Here is a 23419-nt window from a genome sequence, read left to right as displayed (position 1 = left end):
TCTCCTTTATTCGGTCTTTCTTCACATTTCATTTTTACATTTTCTTTACACTTTGTCATATTTAGAATGCGGAGAAGCAGCTACAGGAGGTCAAAAGCCAGCTTAAGGAAGAGAAGAAGAAGTCGTCGTTTTTGCAGGACAGGGTTTCTGAACTTGAGGTTTGTGTTCCTGTACTCCGTGAACATACACGTGCAGTCAAAAGGAGACCCAATTACCGTTGTGGAGTGCGAGACTCCCGACGAACATGGCCTTCTTCTTTGGCGCCCCCTGGGAGATAATTGCAACGTGCCGTCTGCCTTGTTTCACAGTAATTCATCGTGATGTATTCCTCTCACATATCTGTAATAAGATGCGTGGCAAGCTTTGATGAAAGCAGCTAAAGTAGTTTAATTGAGCACCGTTGCGGGTAAGGGCCGCACGATTTTGGGAAAAAAACCTAATTGCGTTTTTTCAGACCTGTATTGCAATTTCACAAACAAGTTAGGCACCTCGGCACCTAAGTCCGTCATGCTTTCGTCCCTCCAGATGAAACGGGACACAAGAAAGCGGCCGTGTCACTCGGGTCAGGGTCACACAACACACTCTTCTGTTCGACATCAGGGCCCTACAGCTTTTGCTGGTTTACCCCTGCCGCATCATAGGGGTGCCCTGTCCATCCCTTAGAACGCGTCCAAACATCCAACTATCCTTTTACAACACCTCTCCACTCATTCCGCTCACCAACAAGAGCTCTAGCCTCCACTAGATTTAGACCACTTTCCTGCAGTGCACTCATCACACCATCTATCCACGTCAATGGCGGCCTTCCTCTTGGTCTCCTTCCATTTTCTTCTGCTCTGTAGATGCTTTTCAACACTCCCTCCTCATCCATCCAAACCAACCGAGTACTCTCTTATCCACCTGCTCGCTCAGTTCCGCTACGACTCCAGTTCTGTCTCTCACAATTTCATTTCTCAATCGATCCAATCTTGTCACTCCTAACATATTCCTCAAACACTTCATCTCAAAAACATTTCATTTCCCTCTTAAATCTGCGTTCAGGCTCTGCACCATACAACACGGTCGGCACAATCGGACTCTCATACGGTCCCCTCTTAACATCCATACTCATACTCATGTTGCTCATCACTCTTCTCAGAGCAGCCAAAACCTTGCTTCCTTGATTCACTCTGTGCACTCCAATCCACCAACTGCAGCCACATCACAACCCAAGTACCTAAAGCTTTCAACTTCTTCCACCGATTTACAATTTTATAAAAAAGGTGCATTTTATGTGCTAGTTTTGGGGGGTGAGAACTTCATCGTAGCGAGATGCAAACTCACCTAGAGATGACATCATTACCCACTGAGAGTAAACACGTGCTTGAAATCATTAAAACTGCTTGAATTTCAATGTTGTGTATTCAAGGTCGGGAAAAGGGCTCAGGAGGTAGAGCAGGTTCGATTCCCGGCTCCTTCGAGTTATATGTCAAGGTGTCCTTGGGCAAGACACTGAATCCCTTCAATTTTTTTCTATTGATCGGCGCTAGATCTCTTCCATTTGGGAAAAAAATTAAAAATGGCCGTGAAAGTGCTTGAAAAGTGCTTGGATTTGGCCATAGCAAATGTGTTTTATGAAAAATAACCGCGTGACAAATTCATGATCCGCATGTATGTTTTGCTAACGCTCTCAAGGCTGGGATCCAGCAGTTCCTTCAGTCGAGCGGCGAGAAGGATGCTCACATCACCAAGACGGAAGCAGCCGTTCGGGAGGGCGAGGACACCGTCCGGCGGCTCACAGACGCCCTTGCCAGGTTCGATTCCACCCTCTTTCCCTTAATCTTGAGCACCATTTTACGCTTTCCCTCTTCAGGGCCGAGAGCTCGCACTTGTCGGCCCAAAGCGAAAACGAAGAGTTGAAGCGGAAACTGGACGCCGGCCGAGACGCAAACGAAAAGCTGAATTTCAAATTGACAGCTGAGATCGATGACCTCAACAGGACCAAAGTCTACTTGGAGGAGCGACTCATAGAACTTATAAGGTAGCAGTTTGGTATCGGTACCGCTGACGGTCTTTATGATGGTTCCCGAGTACAGCGTTCGTACGGGTGCTTGAAATCCTCGTAATTACTTGAATTGTCTTGTCGAAAATGCTTGAATTTTGGGTGAAGTGCTTGAATCGGTTGTCATTTCCTTGTTTATTGGCAGTCTGACTCTATAGACCAAGCAATAAAGGAAGAAAAATGATAAATAATAGAATGCAAAACCATAAACTATTTACAATTCTATTCCAACCAAAATAGACACGAATCCTTTGAAAAATGAATGGAAATAAGTACAACAAAAAGCAAAGATCAACGGTTTCTAAGATCGAAAGATTGAATGCACTCTGTTTCGGAGCAATCAAAATCATGAAAATGAATTGTATCTCCTTTTTCTATATTTTATACATACAGTACTTCCTTCCTTTTTTTGTCCTCCATATTGAACTCAATCGTTACCTATTCAGCCCTTTCCATGTCTGTAAACAAATGTGATATAGCCAAGCTGCACGGGCATTGTTGAAGCAGAGTGGCAGAAATCATATCAGTTTATAGCAGCACAAAAAGACCATAAACAGGAACAAAGCAAAATAGCACAGGGCAAAGTATGTGCCGGCAACAAGACAGCGACTTTTTTTTAGAAATTAAAGTCAACGAAAAAAAGTGTAGGGGGTTGAATCACGTTCTTTTCTAGAGCGCTGACACATCGGACAAACAGAGAGGATTTCTTCTTTTGAGGGGGTGCATGACAGAAAATAATTGAGACGTACTGTTTAGTGTGAATTGCCCTACGGGGATGAATAAATTATCTATGGTATCTATCTATCTATCTATACATCTATACATCTATCTGGTAGTGTGCCCGCTTTGAGACTGGGAGGTCGCTGGTTCGCGCCTCGGCCGAGTCATACCTTATTGGTAAAATGGCGGCGCCCTCTGTTGGCTGCGGCTGCATCGGCTCGCTACAACGGGTCAGGTGTATCGACATTTCGTTCTGTGTACATTGTTACAAAGAATGACAATACAAAGGAAATTATTATTATTATTATCTATACATCTTTCTTTCTCTCTCTTTCTTTCTCTCTCTTTCTATCTATATCTATCTATCTAGACATCTACCTAACTATCCATCTCTATCTATCTATCTATCTACACATCTATCTAGACATCTATCTACACATCTATCTATCTATCTATCTATCTATCTAGACATCTATCTAGACATCTATCTAGACATCTATCTATCTCGTGACATATGCATGAAAAATGATGGTTTTGCAACCACGGATAAATCCAAAAATGAGATACTGGCACAAAAACAATTGTTCATTAAATATCTATTTCTTCCAAGCTTTTGTGCAGTATTTCCCTACTGGTCTCGAAAACTTGCTTAAAAACGCTGTAGCGAGTTGGACTGATACATTTCTTTTTAACGCTATTATTTGTTTTCTGCCCGAATTGACTTTTAATAGGAAAAAAACATGCTATATAACTTCGAATTGCATTGATCCTCTATTTAGTCGTTAGGATCATGTTCAAGCTGTGCATCATGTCATCGTGACCTACACTAGTGTTATTTTTGTGAACAGCTGAACTACATTGCTACTTTCTCTCAATAATACTAATTATAGTGGTACTTTTAGTGCTGGGAATCTATTTGAGGTGATTCTTCGTGTAAAACCTACTCGCGGTTCCCGCGGGGTCTTAAAAACTTGAAAAGGTCTTTCTTGAGTTATATCACCGTAAATTGAGGCCGTAAATGGGTCTGTCAGGACCAGAACGGAAACAAGACCCACTCGCGTAACGTTTCTCACAGTTTTATTAGGAAGAAGAGAAAGGAGCGCACACACGATCCGGAGATCGCTGGTCGCGGGGTGTAGGTAGCTCAGAAGCGAAGTGGCACTTCCGTGGCGAGCGATGGCGGTGTCGGGAACGGGTCAGTAGCCGGGATAGAAGAGCAAAAACCTGGTCGATATCAGAAAACGGGTCGTTATTCGGGACGGGAGAGCAGACGTGGTCGAGATCAAAACAGGTTGTAGCGGGAGAAAAACAGGAGCAAACACAGGACAGGCAAAAAAAGGGCTTGCCTTGTAAAACGGAGATTCGCAGACGGACCGACCAAGGGGGACTGACAGGACAGAGTTGAAATACCGTCAACAAGCTCCAGCCGGCGCCACCCGGGTCTGGCCAATTGGGCGCCATGGCAACCGTGACAGGGTCTTACATCTCGTTTACAAGTCTTAAATGTAACTCTCCGGCCTTTGAAGCCAAGAAATATATATAAATTCAAATATTTGCAAATCTTAAAAAATACAAGATCAAATACGAAACAATTTTAGCCTTTAACACACTGAACAAAAGAGAATCCCTGAACAAATGCAAAACATAACTTTACAGTAATATCTCTATAAATGAACTATGGAATACAAATCCAAATTTGGCTCCTTTTGTCTCCGAATCTACCGAGCTTCAGAACATCACACAAATACATGGTAAATTAGATTAGCGCAAAATAGGCACATCATGTAAAAAAAAAAAGAAAATTAAAGGAAAGCTTCATTTAAATTTAAGCCAGGCTCTTTCTTTACTGGTTCTTGTTCCTGTTTTTTGCCTGGCGTTTCCTGAAAAACTGATCCAATAAAGTCTGCTTTTGACAACTCTGTTCACAAATTCTGAGACTTTATGGAATTTTGCCCGAATGTCTCTTTGTTGTCCTGCAGGGCGGTGTGTGTTTTCATTCCTTTCTATTATCTTTTGATTTGTTATGATGGGCAGAAAAAGTCTCTTTCTCTTCTATTCTCCATTTCCACTTTTCTGCATGTCTTTCGTGGGGTCTTTTACTCTTTCTCTCCCTTACTCCGTTTTCCTACTCTGTCTCTGTCTCTTTTTCTTTTTCTTTTTTTCTTTCTTTGCTTTGTTTCTTTCTTCCTTCCTTTCTTGATCTCTTTTTCTTTCCCCTGCAGGGACAAAGACGCTCTGTGGCAGAAATCGGACGCGCTGGAGTTCGAACAGAAGCTGCGAGCCGAAGAGCGCTGGTGGTTATCGGACAAAGACGCCACGCATTGCCCGGGATGCCAGGGACAATTCACCTGGTGGCTGCGAAGGCATCACTGCAGGTGAGTGGGCGGAGCCAGCTCCATAGCATGTTTAAACTCTCTTTTCCTTAACAAAGGTACAAGATAGGCTTCATTATCATGAATAACGCAGCATCAAAAATATCCCACTGCCTTGAAATGGTTCAGTCCATTTCATTCCCACCACCGCGTCCTATTATTTCTGCAGTAGTATTTTTAGAGTGTTTTCTATAGTGGATTTTTTTTCAGCACATCTGTAATATTACTGTAGTTGTATTTTTGTAGTGTGTCTGTAGTGTCATTTTTTTGTAGTTTTGCAGTTGTATTTTGTGATATTTACATTGGAGAATCTTTGTAGTATATCCGTGGTACTTTTGTAGTATCAGTTTTATTTTTGTGGTATTATTGTAGTATTTCTGCACTCATATTTGTGTAGTCTTTCTGTAGTGTTTTATTGTATTACTATACTTTTCTAGTATTTTTGTAGTTTTTCCTTAGTATCATTTTGTAGTATATCTGTAGTATTTTAGTACTATTACTGTAGTTTTAATTTGTAGTATTTTTATCAAAGTATTTATGGAGCAGTACTTTTGTATTATTGTGTTACCGTAGTGGTATTTTTGTAGTATTTGTTTTATAGTTCTGCAGTTGTATGTTGTGATATTTATATAGGAGAATGCTTGTAGTCTATCTGTGGTACTTTTGTAGTATTACTTCAGTTTTATTTTGGTGGCATTTTATAGTATTTCTGCAGTCGTATTTTTGTGACAATAGTATTGTTGTAATAGTATTTTATAGTATTTTTGTAGGTTTTCCTTAGTATCCTTTTGTTGTATATTTGTAGTATAACTATAGTTTTCATTTGTAGTATTTCTGTCAATGTATTTATGTAGCAGTACTTTTGTATTATAGTGTTACTGTAGTGGTGTTTTTGTAGTATTTCTACAGTTTTTTTCCCATGGTTGAATCTTTGTAGTATATCTGTAGAATTTTTGTATATATTACTGAAGTTGTATTTTTGTAGTATTTCCGTAGTATTTTATAGTATTACTGTACTTTTATTTTGTAGTATTTTTGTTGTATATCTGTAGTAATATTTATGTAGCAGCATTTTTGTGATATATTGTTACTGTTGTGATATTTTTGTCATATTTCTGTAGAAGTATTTTAAAGTATTTCCATACTCTTATCTTTGTAGTATTTTTCAAGTATTTTTTTTAAAATATGATTGCTGCAGTATTTCTGTTGTAACATTTTATGTAATAGTATTTATGTATCATAGTATTGTTGTCATAGTATTTCTGGAGTATTTCTATAGTATTTATTTTCCTAATCATGTTTTTATGCACCAAATTTGCTGTTAAGTTTTGTAGTATTTTTGTTTGGCGTAAGACAATCTGTGTCTCGCTGCGTATTCAATTTCCGGGACCAGACCGAGTATTCAATGATTGACCACAGTTTTTCTAAGAAAGGATCGTGGATTGGCAAAACACTGCAGAATCTTCAAGGATGTAAGATAAGATACGGTTGACGTTTAGACTATTGTTGGGAAAATACTGATATGAAAGAATACATTTTTATGAATACAGCAAGTCAATACTGGATAAATATGATTCTGTCAGGACCAGGGCCGGAAGCAGAACCCACTCGCGTAACATTACTCTCAGTTTATTGGGGAGAAGAGAAAGGAGCGCACACTCGATCCGGAGATCGTTGGTCGCGGGGAGTAGGTTGCTCGGAACGCGGAAGTGGTCAAAAATCAAACAGATCGTGGCGAGAGCAAAACAGGAGCAAAAACACTGGAAAAACGAGATTCTCAGGGTGTCAAAACAGAGTTTAGCAGACGCTCCGACAGAAGGCGACTCACAGGACAGCGTTTAAGTAGTCACAGGGCGCAATCTGTCAACGAGCTTGAGCTGGTGTTCATGGGCGGGGCCAATTGGGCGCCGTGGAAACCGTGACAGAAGCTGGCGCCGCACGACGGGGGCCAATTGGGCGCCATGGCAACCGAGACAGATGTGCTGCTGAATAAATCATAAAACAAATATAACTGAAAAACTCATGCGATAGTGACACAACCACCAGTTTATTTGGATATCTTCCATTATATTGTGAGCACTTTAGTTCAGTGGGCTATTGTTTTCCTGCCCCTGTTCTGGATGCTGAGCACTGTTGGGAATTAACTATCAAAATGTACCGTTAACCAAATTTTTCGGATTAGTTATCTGACTCCATTAACCAAACACGACCTACATTCATCCAACAATTATGCGCGCTCATTTCTTGAGAGAAAATCACCAGGAAGGCCGACATTTTCACGCGGGGGCGAAGGTTTTTTATTCCGAACAGCAAAACTAAGTGTAAACAGGAGACGGGCGAAGTGAGGTTGGAGTGTGTGCAAGAAGCCTTCTTCTTAACTTCTTTAGCTTTTTTTGGCATCTCGGCTCCTCCCATTGGCGTGCCAAGCAGTTGTTTGCGCCCAACGATCTCTGGTCGTCCCGCGTCAGCACAGGCCTCCTGTTATCCGAAATGTCCTAAACAAAACATCTTTCACACAGCCTGCCCTGACCTTGTACATTAAACTAAAGCCCAGTCATTAAACTGAATATATGTAACTTGTAGTCAATCGTATAAAATCCTTTATAGTCAAATGTATAAAATCCTATAGCACCTAAAATGGCCCCCCGCACACGTTGCATTCGTTTGTTTCCTTTTTGTGTCTTCAGGCATTGCGGCCGCATCTTCTGCTACTACTGCAGCAACAACTACGCCAGCATCAAGAAAAGCGGGAAAAAGGAACGCTGCTGCAAGGACTGTTACGGCCAACGCGGCCTTTCGGAGGAAGATTTCCCCCCGGGCCGACTCGCCCCTTCTCACGAGCCGCCTTCTCCGTCTGGGGCGGGAGCCGATCCTAACCCGGAGCCGGCTCCTGACCTCGCAGGTACGTTGTTCCCGAGAAAAAATACGTATACGTAGTGGATTTTGGATTCCGTTTTATTTATTTTACTTGGGTTACATTGTTTGCCTTGGCAACCTAAATAGAATAGAATAGAATAGAATATACTTTTATTGTCATTGTTACAAAATGGGTTGAACATATTGTGACAATGAAATTGGGCGTGGCACTCCAGTTTCACATTTAACAGTGAGGATAAAAGAAAACAAAGAAGATAAGGTTATAATTTACACAATATTTACACAAGAAATGTGGGCATGTCGGATGTTACATACAGTTTTGGGATCGTAAATAATAAACAATGCAAAAATTAGGAACATCGTGTCTATTTAATGAAGTTAAGGGTAGCGTAAAATTTGGACTACAGAGCGCACCTAATGATTAGCCGCACCCAGTACACAAACTCCTTAATGCTATAGATAAATGCTAAACGGCAAAAAAATTAAGTCAAGTCAGTCCTATACCATTTAACCAATTTAGACACCGCTCTTCAGAAAAACACGCAAAAATTACATTAAAATAAGTAAAACAAAAAGCAAAAGATCAGCCGTCTCTATGATTGGATGCACTCTGCTTCAGAACAATCAATATCGGTAAAATTAGTCCCAGTTTGGCTCGTTTTTTTTGCTTTTTATAGTTATAGTACTTTCTTTTTTTGTCTTTCCTGTTAAATTCCAATATTACCCAAGCCCTTTCCGTCTTTGTAAAGAAGTGTGAAATATTGAACCTGCGTGTGAATTGCAAAACGGCAGAATTCATGTCAGTTTATAGCAGCTCATTGACAAGATCCTAGATCAGAACACACTTCTATTCTATAGCATATGAATAACCTATATTTTATGTTGACAATATCTGTGTATTATTTTTTATTGCAACATCCGTTGCAGCCTGGTCATTCTGGAAGGGGGATTACCTCAGGTCCCTTCTCAAGGTTTCTTCATTTTCCTCATGTTGAGGTTTTTGAGTTTTTCCTTGCCCTTATGTAGGTTGTAGATGAGGGGATGGAGTCACAATTGTCTGTAGTTTGCAATAGTCTTGGATCTGTGCAGCCCTTTGAGACTCTTTGTGATTAAGGGCCAAGCAAATAAACATGACTTGACTTGACTTAAAATATGTGCTAGAAGCAAGATAACGACTTTATTTGAGTCATCAAAATCATTTTGATTTGCTGGATTTCTTCCTTAGAGAGTACTGGAAAAAAATAAAAAACTGCCTGTGGAGTTTTTTTTGGGGTGAATAAGAAGGCACATTATTCACGGATAAATATGTAAATCACGATGTGCTTGTTCTACCCATTTAGATAGATAGATAGATATTTTATTCATCCCCTTAGGGAATTTCCCGCTTCCAGCAGTATTCTTGTGTTGAAAAATAAAATAATAAAATAAAAGAGATAGAATACAAAAATACCCAATATAACGTTTTGCTTTAAAGTATTTAAATAGTGCTACGGAAAATACACACTGTCATAAAAATAGGGTCATATTCAAATGTGGGGGTGGGGTTTCATGTGGGCTTTGACTCCCCCGGGTGGGGTTAAAGAGGCTCATGGCATGAGGAAGAAATGATTAGCAACAACATTGTGCAACAATAAAAATGAATTACGTTTCCATACCTAAGCAATAAGGGGTCCTGTTCACCATCTTGTGTGCTTTTTAGTGCACTAATTGGAGGGAATGATCTCCTCAGTCTGTCCGTGGAACAAGACTGTGACAGGGTTCTGTCGCTGAAGCTTCTCTTCCGCTAGTAAAAATGTTTTCAAGCGAATCACATGCTCAAGTTGTTTTCCACTTTCAGACCCGAGTAGCAACGACGGCGCTTTCGATATCATCACAGAAGAAGAGGTCAACGGCGTGTACGACAGCGACACCAACTCGCAGACGACGGGCGGCTCGTTCGAGGGAGAACAGGATCCGAGGCCGCTCGCTTCCACAGACATGTGAGTTTTTTCTCGGCAGGGTCGGCGGCGTGCGACTTGTAGCCCGGCGGGCCGTCAATTTTGTTTGTGTCGTCATCTTCGTACGCAAGTTCCCCGGAGCTTGAAATATAACATCAGCTGATTCCTTCTCTAAACACCGCCATGTTACTTTAATGTCGAGTCACATTTGTTTGGATAGCTCTTAACCCCGAAAGGTTTCTGTGAAATTCCCCTAAAATCCCAATCCAAGACCTACCCAAAGTCAATTGAATGCTGTTCTTTAACCGGTTATAGACGGTTTAGCTCTCTTTTGAAAGGTAACCCTCTGACGTTTTGTTTTGAAGTTTTGAAATAATCACTGCAAGTGCTACTCACATTGAGTCATCTAAACACACACCTATAGAAGGTTTTTCTTCTCGCCTGAATTTTCTTTTAAATGTTTTTGAGATGAAGTGTTTGAGGAGAATGTTTGGAGTGACAAGATTGGATCGATAGAGAAATGAACATGTGAGAGACAGAACTGGAGTAGTAGCGGAACTGAGCAAGCGTGTGGATAAGAGAGTACTCGGTTGGTTTGGACACATGGAGAGGATGGATGAGGAGCCAATGTTGAAGAGGATTTACAGAGCAGAAGTCAATGGAAGGAGACCAAAGGGAAGGCTGCCATTGACGTGGATGGATGGTGCAGGAAAGAGGTCTACATCTAGTGGAAGCTAGAGCTCTTGTTGGTGATATAAAGGAGTGGAAAGGTGTTGTGAAAGGATAGTGCGATTGTGGACGCGTTCTCAAGGATGGGCTGGGCACCCCTATGATGCGGCAGGGGTAAACCAGTGAAAAGCTGTCGGGCCCCGCTGCTGAACAAAAGAGTGTGTTGTGTCACCCTGACCCGAGTTTCTTGAGTCCCGTTTCATCTGGAGGGACGAAAATAAGACCGACTTGGGTGCTTAACTTGTTTGGGTGTATAGGCACTTTGGGTTGGCCACGGTCCAAAAATGTTTGTGTGTCTTTTTTGCTCCTTTTTCCCTTTTTCTTTATTTTATTTGTTATTGTATGTGTTTGTCAAGCTGTCGGTCACCGCTCTTGAGGTATATGACCAGGTTAGATAGATAGATGGAATTTTATTTTCTAATCAAATGGCCACAGATGAGTGTAGAATGGGCATCTTAGCTGGAAAACAGGTGAGCCAATAGCTTGAAACCTTGCCTAGTGCCTTGTCAAATTTGATCACAATCTAAAAAACTAAATATATAGCCATTTGGAGACAACCAATTTACAGCACTAAAACCTCTGCGACTGTGTATTTGACTTCGGCCAATTTTTCTAGACATTTTGAAAGAGTTGTAAATGTTAAACTTCTCATTAGTGTCTCTATCACTATTGTGCACACTTGCGCATGATAATGGTGGGTAAAAAAAGAATCACAAATGGCGTTACGCATGTTTATTTAGGGGTCTCATTTTGAATACACTGTATATCTGCGAATCATTCTTTTCAGATTTCAATGGCTAACCTATCTGTCAATCATCATTTGAATCAGTTCCTACTGGCTAAAAATATTCAGAGTTGGAGGTGGCAATGTCTCTTTTATGAATCGGCACTGGATTTCTTTCTCTCGAGGTACTGGAACAAATGAAAAATTGGCCTTGAAAGTAACGGGAAAGTGCTCAAATTTGGCCAGGAAACAAGTGTACGAGCCCGGATATTAACTCGCCGTGTCTCTTTTAGAACAGTCCGCCCTAAAGCTCGAAAGAATAAAACTCAACGGAGTAAATGTGTGAAAGCGCCCGTAGTCCTTTTAGATCCTCGTAATGGACCGAAATATTCTCCACGTGCTCTTGGCGGCGCTTTTAAGAGCACATCACTGAATTTAGCAGCGGCTCCTGGTGGTTACATGTAATGACAACTTGGTCGTCCCCATGACAACGAAGCATATATCATCGGTTGCTAAGATTTGTCTGAAAGCTCTAGGAAAAAAAAGCGTCCTGCAGATTCTTCATGATGGGTGAAGATTTCAGAAAACTTGTGAGTAGGACCCAAGCGTGTGAATCATTAACCTCGAAGGGTAATGGTCCCGCTCACTGCAGAAGAAAAGCTTGCCCTTCAAAATCAGGGCTCAAAAAAGATTCTTATTATTGTTTTGTTTTTTTGTCACAAAGACTTTAAAAAAATAGCGACAAGTTTGGTTTACTATCGCCTGCACAGTAAGTCCTTGCATACATGACTACGTCATTGATACCAACCAAGTTCCTGTCTTTTTTCGAGAAGCGTCTCTTTCGGTTCGGCTTACTCAAAAGAGTCGGCTCTTTTGATACCCAAACGGCTCTTCTGGTTGCTTTCATCCATATATTAACAATTTTTATGCAGAAAATGACTTAAAAAGGGTGAAATTAAACAAAAAAGAAAATGAATCCAGACTGTCTGTCCAATAGATAAAAGGCACGGTCTTACCTACAGTTCAGAGTCAAGGTGTCACACCAACAGACCGACAGGGTTTTAGTTTGTTGTGTGGCTTTTGATTGTAAAATGTCAATAGAATGCTTAGTGAGCGTTCATATAAAGGATTATTTAGTCATTCACAGCCTAAACGGGGTCTGTTAGTGTGACACCTCGACTGAAAACTGTATTGTTTAGGCTTCTTATTTGCGTCAACCGGCTCCTCATGTGACTACACATTCATTTATCGCAAAATTTCCATTTTATCTCCGAGCTGTACGCACTCTTATAAAGAGCCATATGTGGCTCAGGAGCCACAGGTTCCCGACCCCTGCTTTGTATGGAAGCTCATTATCTACATTAAATAATAAAGACATTATGATAAAAACCCACTGAACAAACTGTAATAACCCACAAATGCTAGCCAAGCACACATAACAAGTTAATTGGGTGAGCGGTAGGTGTGGGCGGAGCTAAGCACACACGCATCTACTAGCTGAAGGGAAATACAATGATAAACTATTCATTTTCAGTATTTTGTGACATTTTCACAACATTGAAACAATTATTTACGAAAAAAAACGATAACTGTGGGCCATGTTTCAAGTGGTATATTTGTTGTCATATGTAACATTGTTATTCTTATTTCATAAATTTCATTAAATCATCTAATGTCACACAGATGGATAAGTTGCGCTAAAAATGAGCTTTTATCTGGAGAGGCGGTTTGGCGGTTTTGCTGAATTTCGTCACAAAATATATGTTACGACTTTCTCAAAAAGTAAAAAATCTAACTCTTTGGGGTCAAAAAGGCTCCTGAGCTCTGAATGAAGGACTTATACAAATAAACAGGACTTGACTTTGCTCTTTGTGTGTGATGCCTTTTTTTATTTTTGCAGAGGCATAGGTGAAATAACTGTGGATGAGCCCGATGAGAATGTTGCGACTCTGCAGGATTCGGAAATCAACCTCCTCAAGTCGGGAGAACTCACGTGAGTGTTTTCATCGATTCGTTTGTATTTTCCGCTTTATTTTTTTCTTCTGAGTTTCTTGAAAATGTTTCTAGTTACCCGTTAAAAAATATCAGTAACGTAATCTGAATACTAAGTCAAGTCAAGGCAGGCCTCCAAATTTCCACAGTTTCGTGTGTCAGATTCCTCCATCGGAAGATATAGTTGAGTGTCATCTGTGTAGCAACGGAAACTGATATTATACTTGCGAATAATATCACCTCATGGAAGCATTTCAATGCTGAAAAGAAGGGGGCCCAGTACTGAACCCTGCGGAACACCACAGGTAACACTAAAGGGCTCAGATGTCATTTCGCCCTATTTCACACAGTGCGTCCTATCTGAGAGGTAGGATCTGAACCATTCCTGAGAGACCAATCCATTTTTCCAACCATTCTAGTATAACATTATGGTCCACAGTGTCAAAAACAGCACTAAGGTCCAGCAGCAGCAAGAGGGATGAAGCGCCGGAGTCCATTGCCGGTAGAAGATCATTGGTTACCTTAATCAGGGCCGTCTCAGTAGAGTGGTTTGCCCTGAATCCTGATTGGATGGATTCAAAAAGATTGTTCTCGGATATAAAATTTGAATATTGCAGTAATGTAACCTGATTACTGCATTACTCCAATGCCAAATATGCTAATAAAATACTAAATAAACATAATATAAATAAAATGAGTTCATTTTGTTAAAGATTATTGAACTATGCAACCTTGCAAAAGATTTGGAGGAAACCAAGGTCAGGTAGTTGCTTGTAGTCTTATACAGCAGTATTCCAATTTCTTAAGCAAAAAAGAAATGTTTTCTTTCACATGGCAGACAAGATATTTTCAATTTTATGTCACATTAAGTACTCAATATTGTTTTAAACCAGTGGTTCTCAAATAAGACATTACTACGATGTATTCGCATGACGTATTTAAACGTATTTTCCTATTCTGTGACTCACCAAGACCGTTTTTCATTCCAAAACGTCCGTTACCTGCAGAATGTCCGTCCCGCTCCGCATCGAGGACATCTCCCAGTTCGGGGACGGATCGCGGGAACTCTTTATCAAGTCCAGTTGTTACAGCACGGTGACTATTTCCGCAGCCGCCTCGGGGCCCACCGTCGGATGGACCTTTTCGTCGGAGGCCAAAAGCATCTCCTTTAGCGTGGTTTACCGGGAATCTGCCGAAACGAACTTGGAACAATCAAAGGTAGCAGCACGATGGCCCAGCTTTGGTTTTTAGCATTTTTTCAGCATGAAAATCCCTCACCTTTTGGTGGAGTCGTGACCTGTGTGAATTGTGTAGATCTAAGGAGAAAGTGATTTGAAGGGGTGGGGGGGTGTATTGTGATATTTAACATAATGTGAATCGGGCGGGGCAGCACGGCGGCACAGTGGTTAGCGCGTGTGTGGCACAGTTCTGAGGTCATGAGATCCTGTGTGGAGTTTGCATGTTCTCCCTGTGCTTGCATGGGGTTTCCTCCGGGCACTCCGGTTTCCTCCCACATTCCAAAAACATGCATGTCAGGTTCATTGGTCGGTCCAAATTGTCCCTAGTGAGTTGTCCGTCTCTGTGTGCCCTGCGGCAGTTGAGGGTGTCCCCTGCCCACTGCCCAGAGATAACTGGGATGGGCTCCAGCACCCCCGCGACCCTACTGAGGATAAGCAGTGCAGATAATGCATGGATGGATGGATGAATCGGGTGTTTGAGGTGGTGGGCTTGAATTCAAATCGGTGTAGTTTGCGCAGGCATAACTACTGTATTTCTTCCCGCGTAACACATTTTTTTAACCTCAAAAATAATTTGACGTTTCGCTGCGCAATACAAAATAGGTTTTACGGTCATATCTTACCTTATGTTTGCAATAATTGATCAATCATCAAATATTGCAGACCGCAATCACAAAATATTGGAGGCCGCGAGAATCGAACCCAAGTCGTTGTGGTAAGAGCGCTGAATCTTCAAAATGTACTCATCACAGAAACATCACCATCACTCTGAAACCAGATACCCCAAAACTATAAAGCCGGCATATTTCACGCAGAAGTGCAAGGAAATTCTACTCATGACACGATTCCCCGCAAATATGGACTGGTTATATTCATGAAAGTCCCGTAAATCCAAATTGTAAAATATTAACTCCAAAACACATGATAATGGAGACGGATTAAAAAAAAATCCGCCTAAAAGCATTCCTGCATCGTATGACCATCCTTTTTATAATGAGTTTGTTTGGCCTCATAATTCCCTCTTAGAGATAATCAGACGGGTCATATGATTTCCAATATGGCTGTTAGCCTAGGCTTTTTTTCACAATCTACAGCCCTCATTAGCCTATAAGGGCCTGTATTGTCCTATCATTAGCCAGTAGTGAGGATTGACACATTGGTTAGCCTATGAAATTCCCAACCTAAATGTATGCAATTTTCCAAAGTGTATTCAAATCAGAGTCGAAAATAAACGTACGTAAATAAACTCTGGATCTATTTTTACGCGGGAGTGGGCACAATTAGGAGTTGACTTCTGGAAAGAAAAGTCGAACATTTACAACTCTTTCACAATGTCTAAAAATGAGCCAAAGTAAAATACAAGGTCACGGAGATTTTCGAGCTGTAAATTGGTCGTCCCCAAATAGCCACTTTTGGAAACGCTTTGACATAGCTTTAGAAAAATATGTGAATTACAATGCTTAGTTTTTCAGATTGTGATCAAATTTCATGGGCATTGTAGTGATTTCTGAAAATATTGAATGGCTTTTTTGTTGATGGCAACTGACTACTTTTCTGATGAGCAAGGCTTTGGTGCCATCTTGTGGGATTTGAGGGGACTACACAAAGTGCAAGAAATTGACAGAGTTGTTAAGCACTTAAAGTTTAGTACTATATCTTTCCAAGCGCAATGATGATCACATTATGAAATGAAAATGCATGAGCTCTCTTGACATTTATCTTTTAGCACTTTGGTGCAGGTGTAGCTAATGTTCCGGAAGACGAACTGCACTTTAGCGCTCCGCAGATTTGAATCCGAAACAACCCAAGTGCAGGACAGGGATGTTAATAATCCATAACCACCGACATTCCGATTCCATTTTCTAAACATCTGTTTTTCGAAAGCATTTTTTTATTTTTCATGAGTTTCAAATTGTTTGCCAACAATGGGGTCATAATATAGGGCACAGGTGTCAAACAGGCGGCCCGCGGGCCAGATTCGGCCCGCTAAGGGATTAAATCCGGCCCGTGAGACAACACTCAGAGAAGCGTAAGAGAAAAACAAGCTTCAGGATGAAATATGTCAACTTGATGTTGCCAAAGCCAGGTGCCTCGAACAAAGACACTGTACTTGTATTTATTTATCCTCTCTCTTTCTTTTCCACCCCTTTTCTCCCACTCTCTGTAGCTGTCTCTTTAACTCTCTGCGTCTCTCTTTTTCTTTGTTGCTCTTTGTCTCTTTCTCTCTCTGTGTCTTTTAACCTCTTTTGCTCTCACTTCCTTTTGTCCTTTTCTCTTTCTCTCTTCATACCCTTCGCGCTTTCTTTTCTCTTTTCTCTCCTTCTGTCCTTCTATTTCTCTTTGGCTTTCTTTCCTCCTCTTCCTTTCTTTCCCCCTCTCACGACTTATCTTTGTATCTCTTTTATTTCTCGCGCTCTCTCCCTCTCTCTCTTTTTATTTGTCCCGCCCTCTCTCCTTTTCCCTCCCTCTTTCTCTTATTCCTTTATCACTCTTTTTCTTTCTCTTTAATCTTCTTGTCCGGCCCCCGACAGAATGTTTGTTCTGTCGTGTGGCCCCCGAGTTGAAATGAGTTTGACACCTCTGATATAGGGGGAGGGAAAGGACCCAGTTACTCGTTTAAAGGGACCACTGGATGTCCCTGTATTGTGCACTGCAATTGAAAAGGAGTGTTGAAAAAGCACAAGGAAGAATGCAAACTCTTGACTCAAAGTGACCCGTTTTTCTTTTTAATTTAACAAGGTTTTTGTGGTAACCGTAGTAGCAAGATGGCCTGCTCCTTGCAGGGTGATTGGTTGTTCTCTGACTCCTCAACCTTTTTCATACATTTTCCTATTCTTGTCTTGTGTAGCACCTATGCTGTTAGCGGGGTTCCTACGGGTGCTTGATATCCTTGATATTTTTTTGAATTTTAATGTTATGTTTTCAGGATCAGGAAAACGTTTGAATTTTGTGCTTGAAGATGCTTGAAATTGTTGCCATTGCTATGTTTCTTGGCAGTCAGACTCTATAGACCACGCCTTAATGGATGTTTTTTTGTTTAAATGACGCTGACATGCCTGCTCTCAGTCGTCATGGCCTTGACATGTAAAGCGGCAGCCCCCCATATTGGTCGCACCCAAGAGGACAGCTCTATTTTCAGATTTTTTTTTTTTTTTTAATGCTATATTATCATATGTCATGAAACATTTTTCACCAAAAGATTTAGTAATGGGTCATTTCATGGTTTGCAGGGGATCCCTGAAAAAACATGAAATATCAATTAATATATTCAAAAAATTGTACAATACAAAACGATTTTAGCAGTAATGTTTTGGTTGGTTGTTTTAATCCTTTAAGCACCTGGGTGGTAGGGGCACCATTTCCTGAGGTGTGTCTTTGGCAAGTAAAGTCTGGTGGCGCCCATCCCTCTTCAGGCCAACATATGTTTCCTCCCAGTCTCGAACCGGGGACCTTTCGAGACCTAGGCAAACGTGCTAACCACTAGCAGGTGGAGCAATCGATATCATTCAAATGAGTCCAAATTTTGCTCATTTTTCTGCGTTTCCTATGTACTGTACTTTTCGTTCTGTATTATTTCCCAACACCTATAGAGCTCTTCCTGTCTTTCTTAACAAGTATGACTTATTGAAGCTGCACAAGCATTGTTGAAGCAGATCGTCAGAATTCATGTCAGTTTAGAGCAGCTCAATGACACAAAGTGATCCTAAAGGGGAACAGCTCAAGTATTGTCCTAGCAGCAAGATAGCGACACATACATGGGGAGAAATTTGTCTCACAAATATATTCACAGTAAACTCAATATCTAGAAGTCGTATACATGGATAAATGCACAGACTGCTGCTGTCACAGTCTTGTTCCACGGACAGACTGAGGAGATCATTTCTTCCTCCTGCCATGAGGTTCTTGAACTCCACCCGGGGGAGTAAAAGCCCACATGAAACCCCAACCCCACATTTGCATATTACCCTATTCTTATGACAGTGTGCATTTTCCGTAGCACTATTTAAATACTCGACATATTTTGGGTATTTTTTTATTCTATATCTTTTATTATTTTATTTTTCAACACAAGGATACTGCTGGAAGTTTGAATTTCCCAAAGGGGATGAAGAAAGTAGCTATCTATCTATTTAGACATTTATGTAGACATCTATCTATCTAGACATCTATCTCGACATCTATCTATCTATCTAGATATCTATTTATCTAGACATCTATCCATCTATCTATCTAGACATCTATCTAGACAGCTAGACATCTATCTCTATCTATCTAGACATCTATCCATCTATTTATCTAGACATCTATCCATCTATCTATCTAGACATCTATCTATCTATCTATCTATCTATCTCCGTATCTAGCTCTGTATCCATCTATCTAGCTCTGTATATATCTATCTATCTATCTAGAAATCTATCTATCTAGACATCTCTAAATGGCATATGTTAATTGCATATAGACTCTTGGCTCTGCAGAATACACAAGCCACGCCAGATTTCTTCTTTGAATGTTCCTGGAGAAATTGGAAAACTGTCTTCGAAAGTCCTTGAAAAGTGCTTGAATTCGGCCATGAAAATAATGTACGAACCCAGTACCACAACGTGTTTCCTGTCCAATTGTATTATTTTATTAAAATATCCTTTGGTTTTCTATTTCCTCTCTGTTTTTAACGAGGGTTTACTTTTGTCTAGGTCCTGATTCCACTGACGCGCTGTAATTCGCACAAGGAGAACATTCAAGGGCAGCTGAAAGTGCGCCGTCCTGGAACCTATTCACTCATCTTTGATAACTCTTTCTCAAGGTCGGTCCATGAGTTGAATCCTCATTTTCAGTTTGCCACAGCTCATGAACGGACATTTTGGTGCCCTACCGGTATTTACAAAATCTTTCTGTAGAGTGCTTGAAACGTTCCACCATGTTTACATTTTAAATTTGTGTTTTTGAGGATTGCTTGAATTTTGGGTGAAGTGCTTGTAAAATGCTGGAAATTGTTGCCGTGTATCTCAACAAATCTGCTTGAAAATGAGGCCTTGCGGGTGGTTTAAGTATTTTCGCTTATTATTCAAATCAATTTTTTTTTTTTTTTTGAGTGGATTATTTACGCCTAGGAGGCGCTAAATAATGCACGGTGACCCTTTATCTCAATTTTAAGCGTTTTATATTTGAGTTTTTTTGGTCCATTTAATTTTAAATTTTTTTTAATCGTTTATATTCAACTTGAGTTTGTTTTGGGTGAAATTTATGGTTTTTGATCAATTTAAGTTTTTTGTTTTCATTTCTGGTGAATTTGAGTTATATTTGAGTCCAGTTTTTTGGGTTGAGTTGAGTTAGTTTTTAGTAATTTTTTGTCGATTTCAGTTAATTTTTGGTCAATTTGAGTTCGGTTTTGGTTTTTCTTTGGATCAATTTAATTAAGTCGATTTCTGTTTGATTTTCAGTGACTTCAAGTTATATTTGGGTCGTTTTTTGGTCAATTACAGTTCGTTTTTAGTCTTTTTTTTAGTCTATATTAGTTAGCTTTTTGACCTTTTTTTGGTCGATTTGAGTTAGTATTATTGTCAATTTGAGTTTGGTTTTAGTCTTTTTTTTGGATCAAATTAAGTCGATTTTCAGTGAATTTGAGTTATATTTGGATCATTTTTGGTCAATTACAGTTAGTTTTTGGTCAGTTTGAGTTTGGTTTTGGTTTTTCTTTGGATCAATTTAATTAAGTCGATTTCTGTTTGATTTTCAGTGACTTCAAGTTATATTTGGGTGGTTTTTTGGTCAATTACAGTTAGTTTTTAGTCTTTTTTTTTAGTCTATATAAGTTAGCTTTTTGACCTATTTTTGGTCGATTTGAGTTAGTATTATTGTCAATTTGAGTTTGGTTTTGGTCTTTTTTTTTGATCGATTTAAGTCGATTTTCAGTGAATTTGAGTTATATTTGGGTTATATTTGGGTCATTTTTGGTTTTTAGTCTTTTTTTTTGGTCTATATAAGTAAGCTTTTGGTCCTTTTTTTGGTCAATTTGAGTTAGTATTATTGTCAATTTGAGTTTGGTCTTTTTTTGGATCAATTGAAGTCGATTTCTGTTTGATTTTCAGTGACTTCAAGTTATGGTTGGGTCATTTTTTGGTCGATTACAGTTAGTATTTTGAGTTTGAGTTTGTTTTTAGTCATTATTTTAGTCTATTTCTGTCCTTTTTTTGGAAAATTTGAGTTGGTGTTTTGGTGAGTTTGAGTTTGTTTTTTGTCAATTCAGGAAGAAAGCGATATATTTACCCCGATCCACAAATATATTCGCGATTTGACTCAAAGTAATGTCTTGATGAATGAACGTGGCACGTGTAAATGGCACATAGATAGATAGATAGATAGATACTTTATTCATCCCCTAAGGGAAATTCACATTTCCAGCAGCATCCCTGAGCTGAGAACAATACAATAATAAAGCCAAAAGAAAACAATATACAAATACCCAGTGTGACGTCACCCCTGGATTTCTTCTTTTAACCGTACTGGAGAAATATGAAAATTGTCTTTAAAAGTCCTTAGAAGGGCTTGAATTTTGCCATAGAAAAAGGTGTTGCAACCCTATTTCTTCCTTTGCAGGTTTATCTCCAAGAAAGTCTTCTATCACCTGACCGTCGAGAATGCCATCATCTACGACGGAAGCGACTTCCCCTGAAGATGTTGCTCCGAGTGGTCGTCGTCATGGCAACTGCAAGCCGACCCAGACAAAAACTCAGGTTTTATCCTGGAAAGAATAACACGATATTTGCAAAGGAATGCACTTTTTTTATAGATGATTTGCTTCGCAAAAGAAAATAATCATCCAGTCAAACTGTCACCAGTGTACGGTTAGTAAGACTACCCAAATCGATCCGGTAACCGGCCATGTTTTTAGAAAAATCATATCATTTTAAAAGCTAGACTTTTGTCCAGTCCAAGCACCCTGGAGGGCTAAAACAAAATCACATTGTTCCAGAACACTAATTGCACTGTGCGCTCTTCTCAGGAGCACAAAAATGACATTTTGTGTTTTTTACGTCCCAAAAAAACATCAAACGAGCGCCATTATCCGACATCATCTCAAGGGCTGTTGTCCTATGTATTTTAGTAAGTGCCTATCGACTCTCGACAGTTTGTACCGGGAGTTGACTTTTAAGGCAATGTTGTGTTCGTAGCTTGGGTTTTCTTCGTAGCTAAATGGTTAATGGTCTGCATTTTTTATATAGCGCTTTTCAAGTCACTGAAGAGCTCCCAAAGCGCTTTACAATGTGCTTCACACTTACCCATTCATACTCACACATACACCAATAGGGAGTCTGCCCCCAAACGTTTTGAGGATAATCAAGATGCTAAATGGCAAATGGTCTGCATTTCTATAGCGCTTTTCAAGTCAATGAAGACCTCCCAAAGCGCTTTACAATGCACTTTACACTTACCCATTCACACACACACTCACACGCCAATAGGGAGTCTGCCTCCAAACGTTTTGAGGATAATCAAGATGCTAAATGGTAAATGGACTGCATTTCTATAGCGCTTTTCAAGTCAATGAAGACCTCCCAAAGCGCTTTACAATGTGCTTCACACTTACCCATTCTCACACACCAATAAGGAGTCTGCCTCCAAACGTTTTGAGGATAATCAAGATGTTAAATGGTAAACGGATTGCATTTCTATAGCGCTTTTCAAGTCGATGAAGACCTCCCAAAGCGCTTTACAATGTGCTTCACACTTACCCCTTCACTCACACAATCACACACCAATAGGGAGTCTGCCTCCAAACGTTTTGAGGATAATCAAGATGCTAAATGGTAAATGGTCTTCATTTCTATAGCGCTTTTCAAGTCAATGAAGAGCTCCCAAAGCACTTTACAATGTGCTTCACACTTACCCATTCACACACTCACTCACACACCGATAGGGAGTCTACCTCCAAAAGTTTTGAGGATAATCAAGATGCTAAATGGTAAATGGTCTGGATTTCTATAGCACTTTTCAAGTCAATGAAGACCTCCTAAAGCGCTTTACAATGTGCTTCACACCTACCCATTCACACACACACACACACACACACACCAATAGGGAGTCAGCCATGCAAGCCGACCTGCTTATTGGGGGCATTAGGGATTCAGAGTCTTGCCCAAGGACACTTTGACATATAACACAGAGGAGCCGGGAATCGAACCTGCGACTTCTTGATCCCAAGACGAGCTTTTAACCTTCTGAGCTAATGCCGGTGCGTTTGTCGGTCTTGTTTTATATTTCCGGAAAACAAAAACAATCTTGTGATATCGCAATTTATACTGGACTTTTGACATGTGCACATTTGTATGCAGAATTTGTATTTGTTGAAAATATAAAAATATTTTCATGGTTTGATCCATTTTTTGGACTTTTGACTGGTCTTTTTAGGTGGTCGGGTCTCTGGGTGTTAAAAACATATGAGTATATATTTTGGGGGTCAGATGTTATATACAGGGTTACCCCAAGGTCAAAAACTAAAAAAGTCTTACATTTTCCCATTATTGTCACAGTTGCCATGGCGCCCAATTGGCCCTGCCTGTGTCGCGCCTGCTGCAGCTTGTTGACAGGTTGACTTCCCCACTATCTAAACCCTGTCCTGTCAATCCCCTTTTGTCAGTCCGTCTGTGAACCTCTGTTTTTCAAGGCAAGGCTTTTTTCGACCCTGACTCACGCCTGTCCCATATTTTGCTCCTGTTTGTCTCCGGCTACGACCTGTTTTGATCTCGACCGCGTCTGCTCTCCCATCCTGAATTACGACTCGTTTCCGA

At 40.2% G+C, this 23419-nt stretch overlaps 1 protein-coding gene across 1 annotated transcript in view; it reads left to right on the top strand.

Moving 5' to 3' along the window:
• fyco1a (FYVE and coiled-coil domain autophagy adaptor 1a) overlaps window positions 1-22381 on the top strand; it is a 30053-nt gene extending 7672 nt beyond the window's left edge. The window contains exons 8-17 of the mRNA XM_088350027.1: window positions 66-158; window positions 1675-1793; window positions 1853-2020; window positions 4984-5136; window positions 7821-8035; window positions 9848-9989; window positions 13301-13393; window positions 14400-14610; window positions 19325-19434; window positions 21228-22381. Of these exons, the coding sequence (XP_088206153.1) occupies window positions 66-158; window positions 1675-1793; window positions 1853-2020; window positions 4984-5136; window positions 7821-8035; window positions 9848-9989; window positions 13301-13393; window positions 14400-14610; window positions 19325-19434; window positions 21228-21303 (1380 nt within the window). The 3' untranslated portion in view covers window positions 21304-22381. The remainder of the gene's footprint in view (window positions 1-65; window positions 159-1674; window positions 1794-1852; window positions 2021-4983; window positions 5137-7820; window positions 8036-9847; window positions 9990-13300; window positions 13394-14399; window positions 14611-19324; window positions 19435-21227) is intronic.
• The last annotated feature ends 1038 nt before the right edge of the window (window positions 22382-23419 follow it).

The sequence above is a fragment of the Urocampus carinirostris genome, chromosome 12, assembly GCF_059441175.1.
Source record: "Urocampus carinirostris isolate Australia breed hairy pipefish chromosome 12, RoL_Ucar_1.0, whole genome shotgun sequence".
NCBI lineage: Eukaryota > Metazoa > Chordata > Actinopteri > Syngnathiformes > Syngnathidae > Urocampus > Urocampus carinirostris.
Note: the sequence above shows the minus strand (reverse complement) of the source record. Positions and strands in the feature narration are given on the sequence as shown.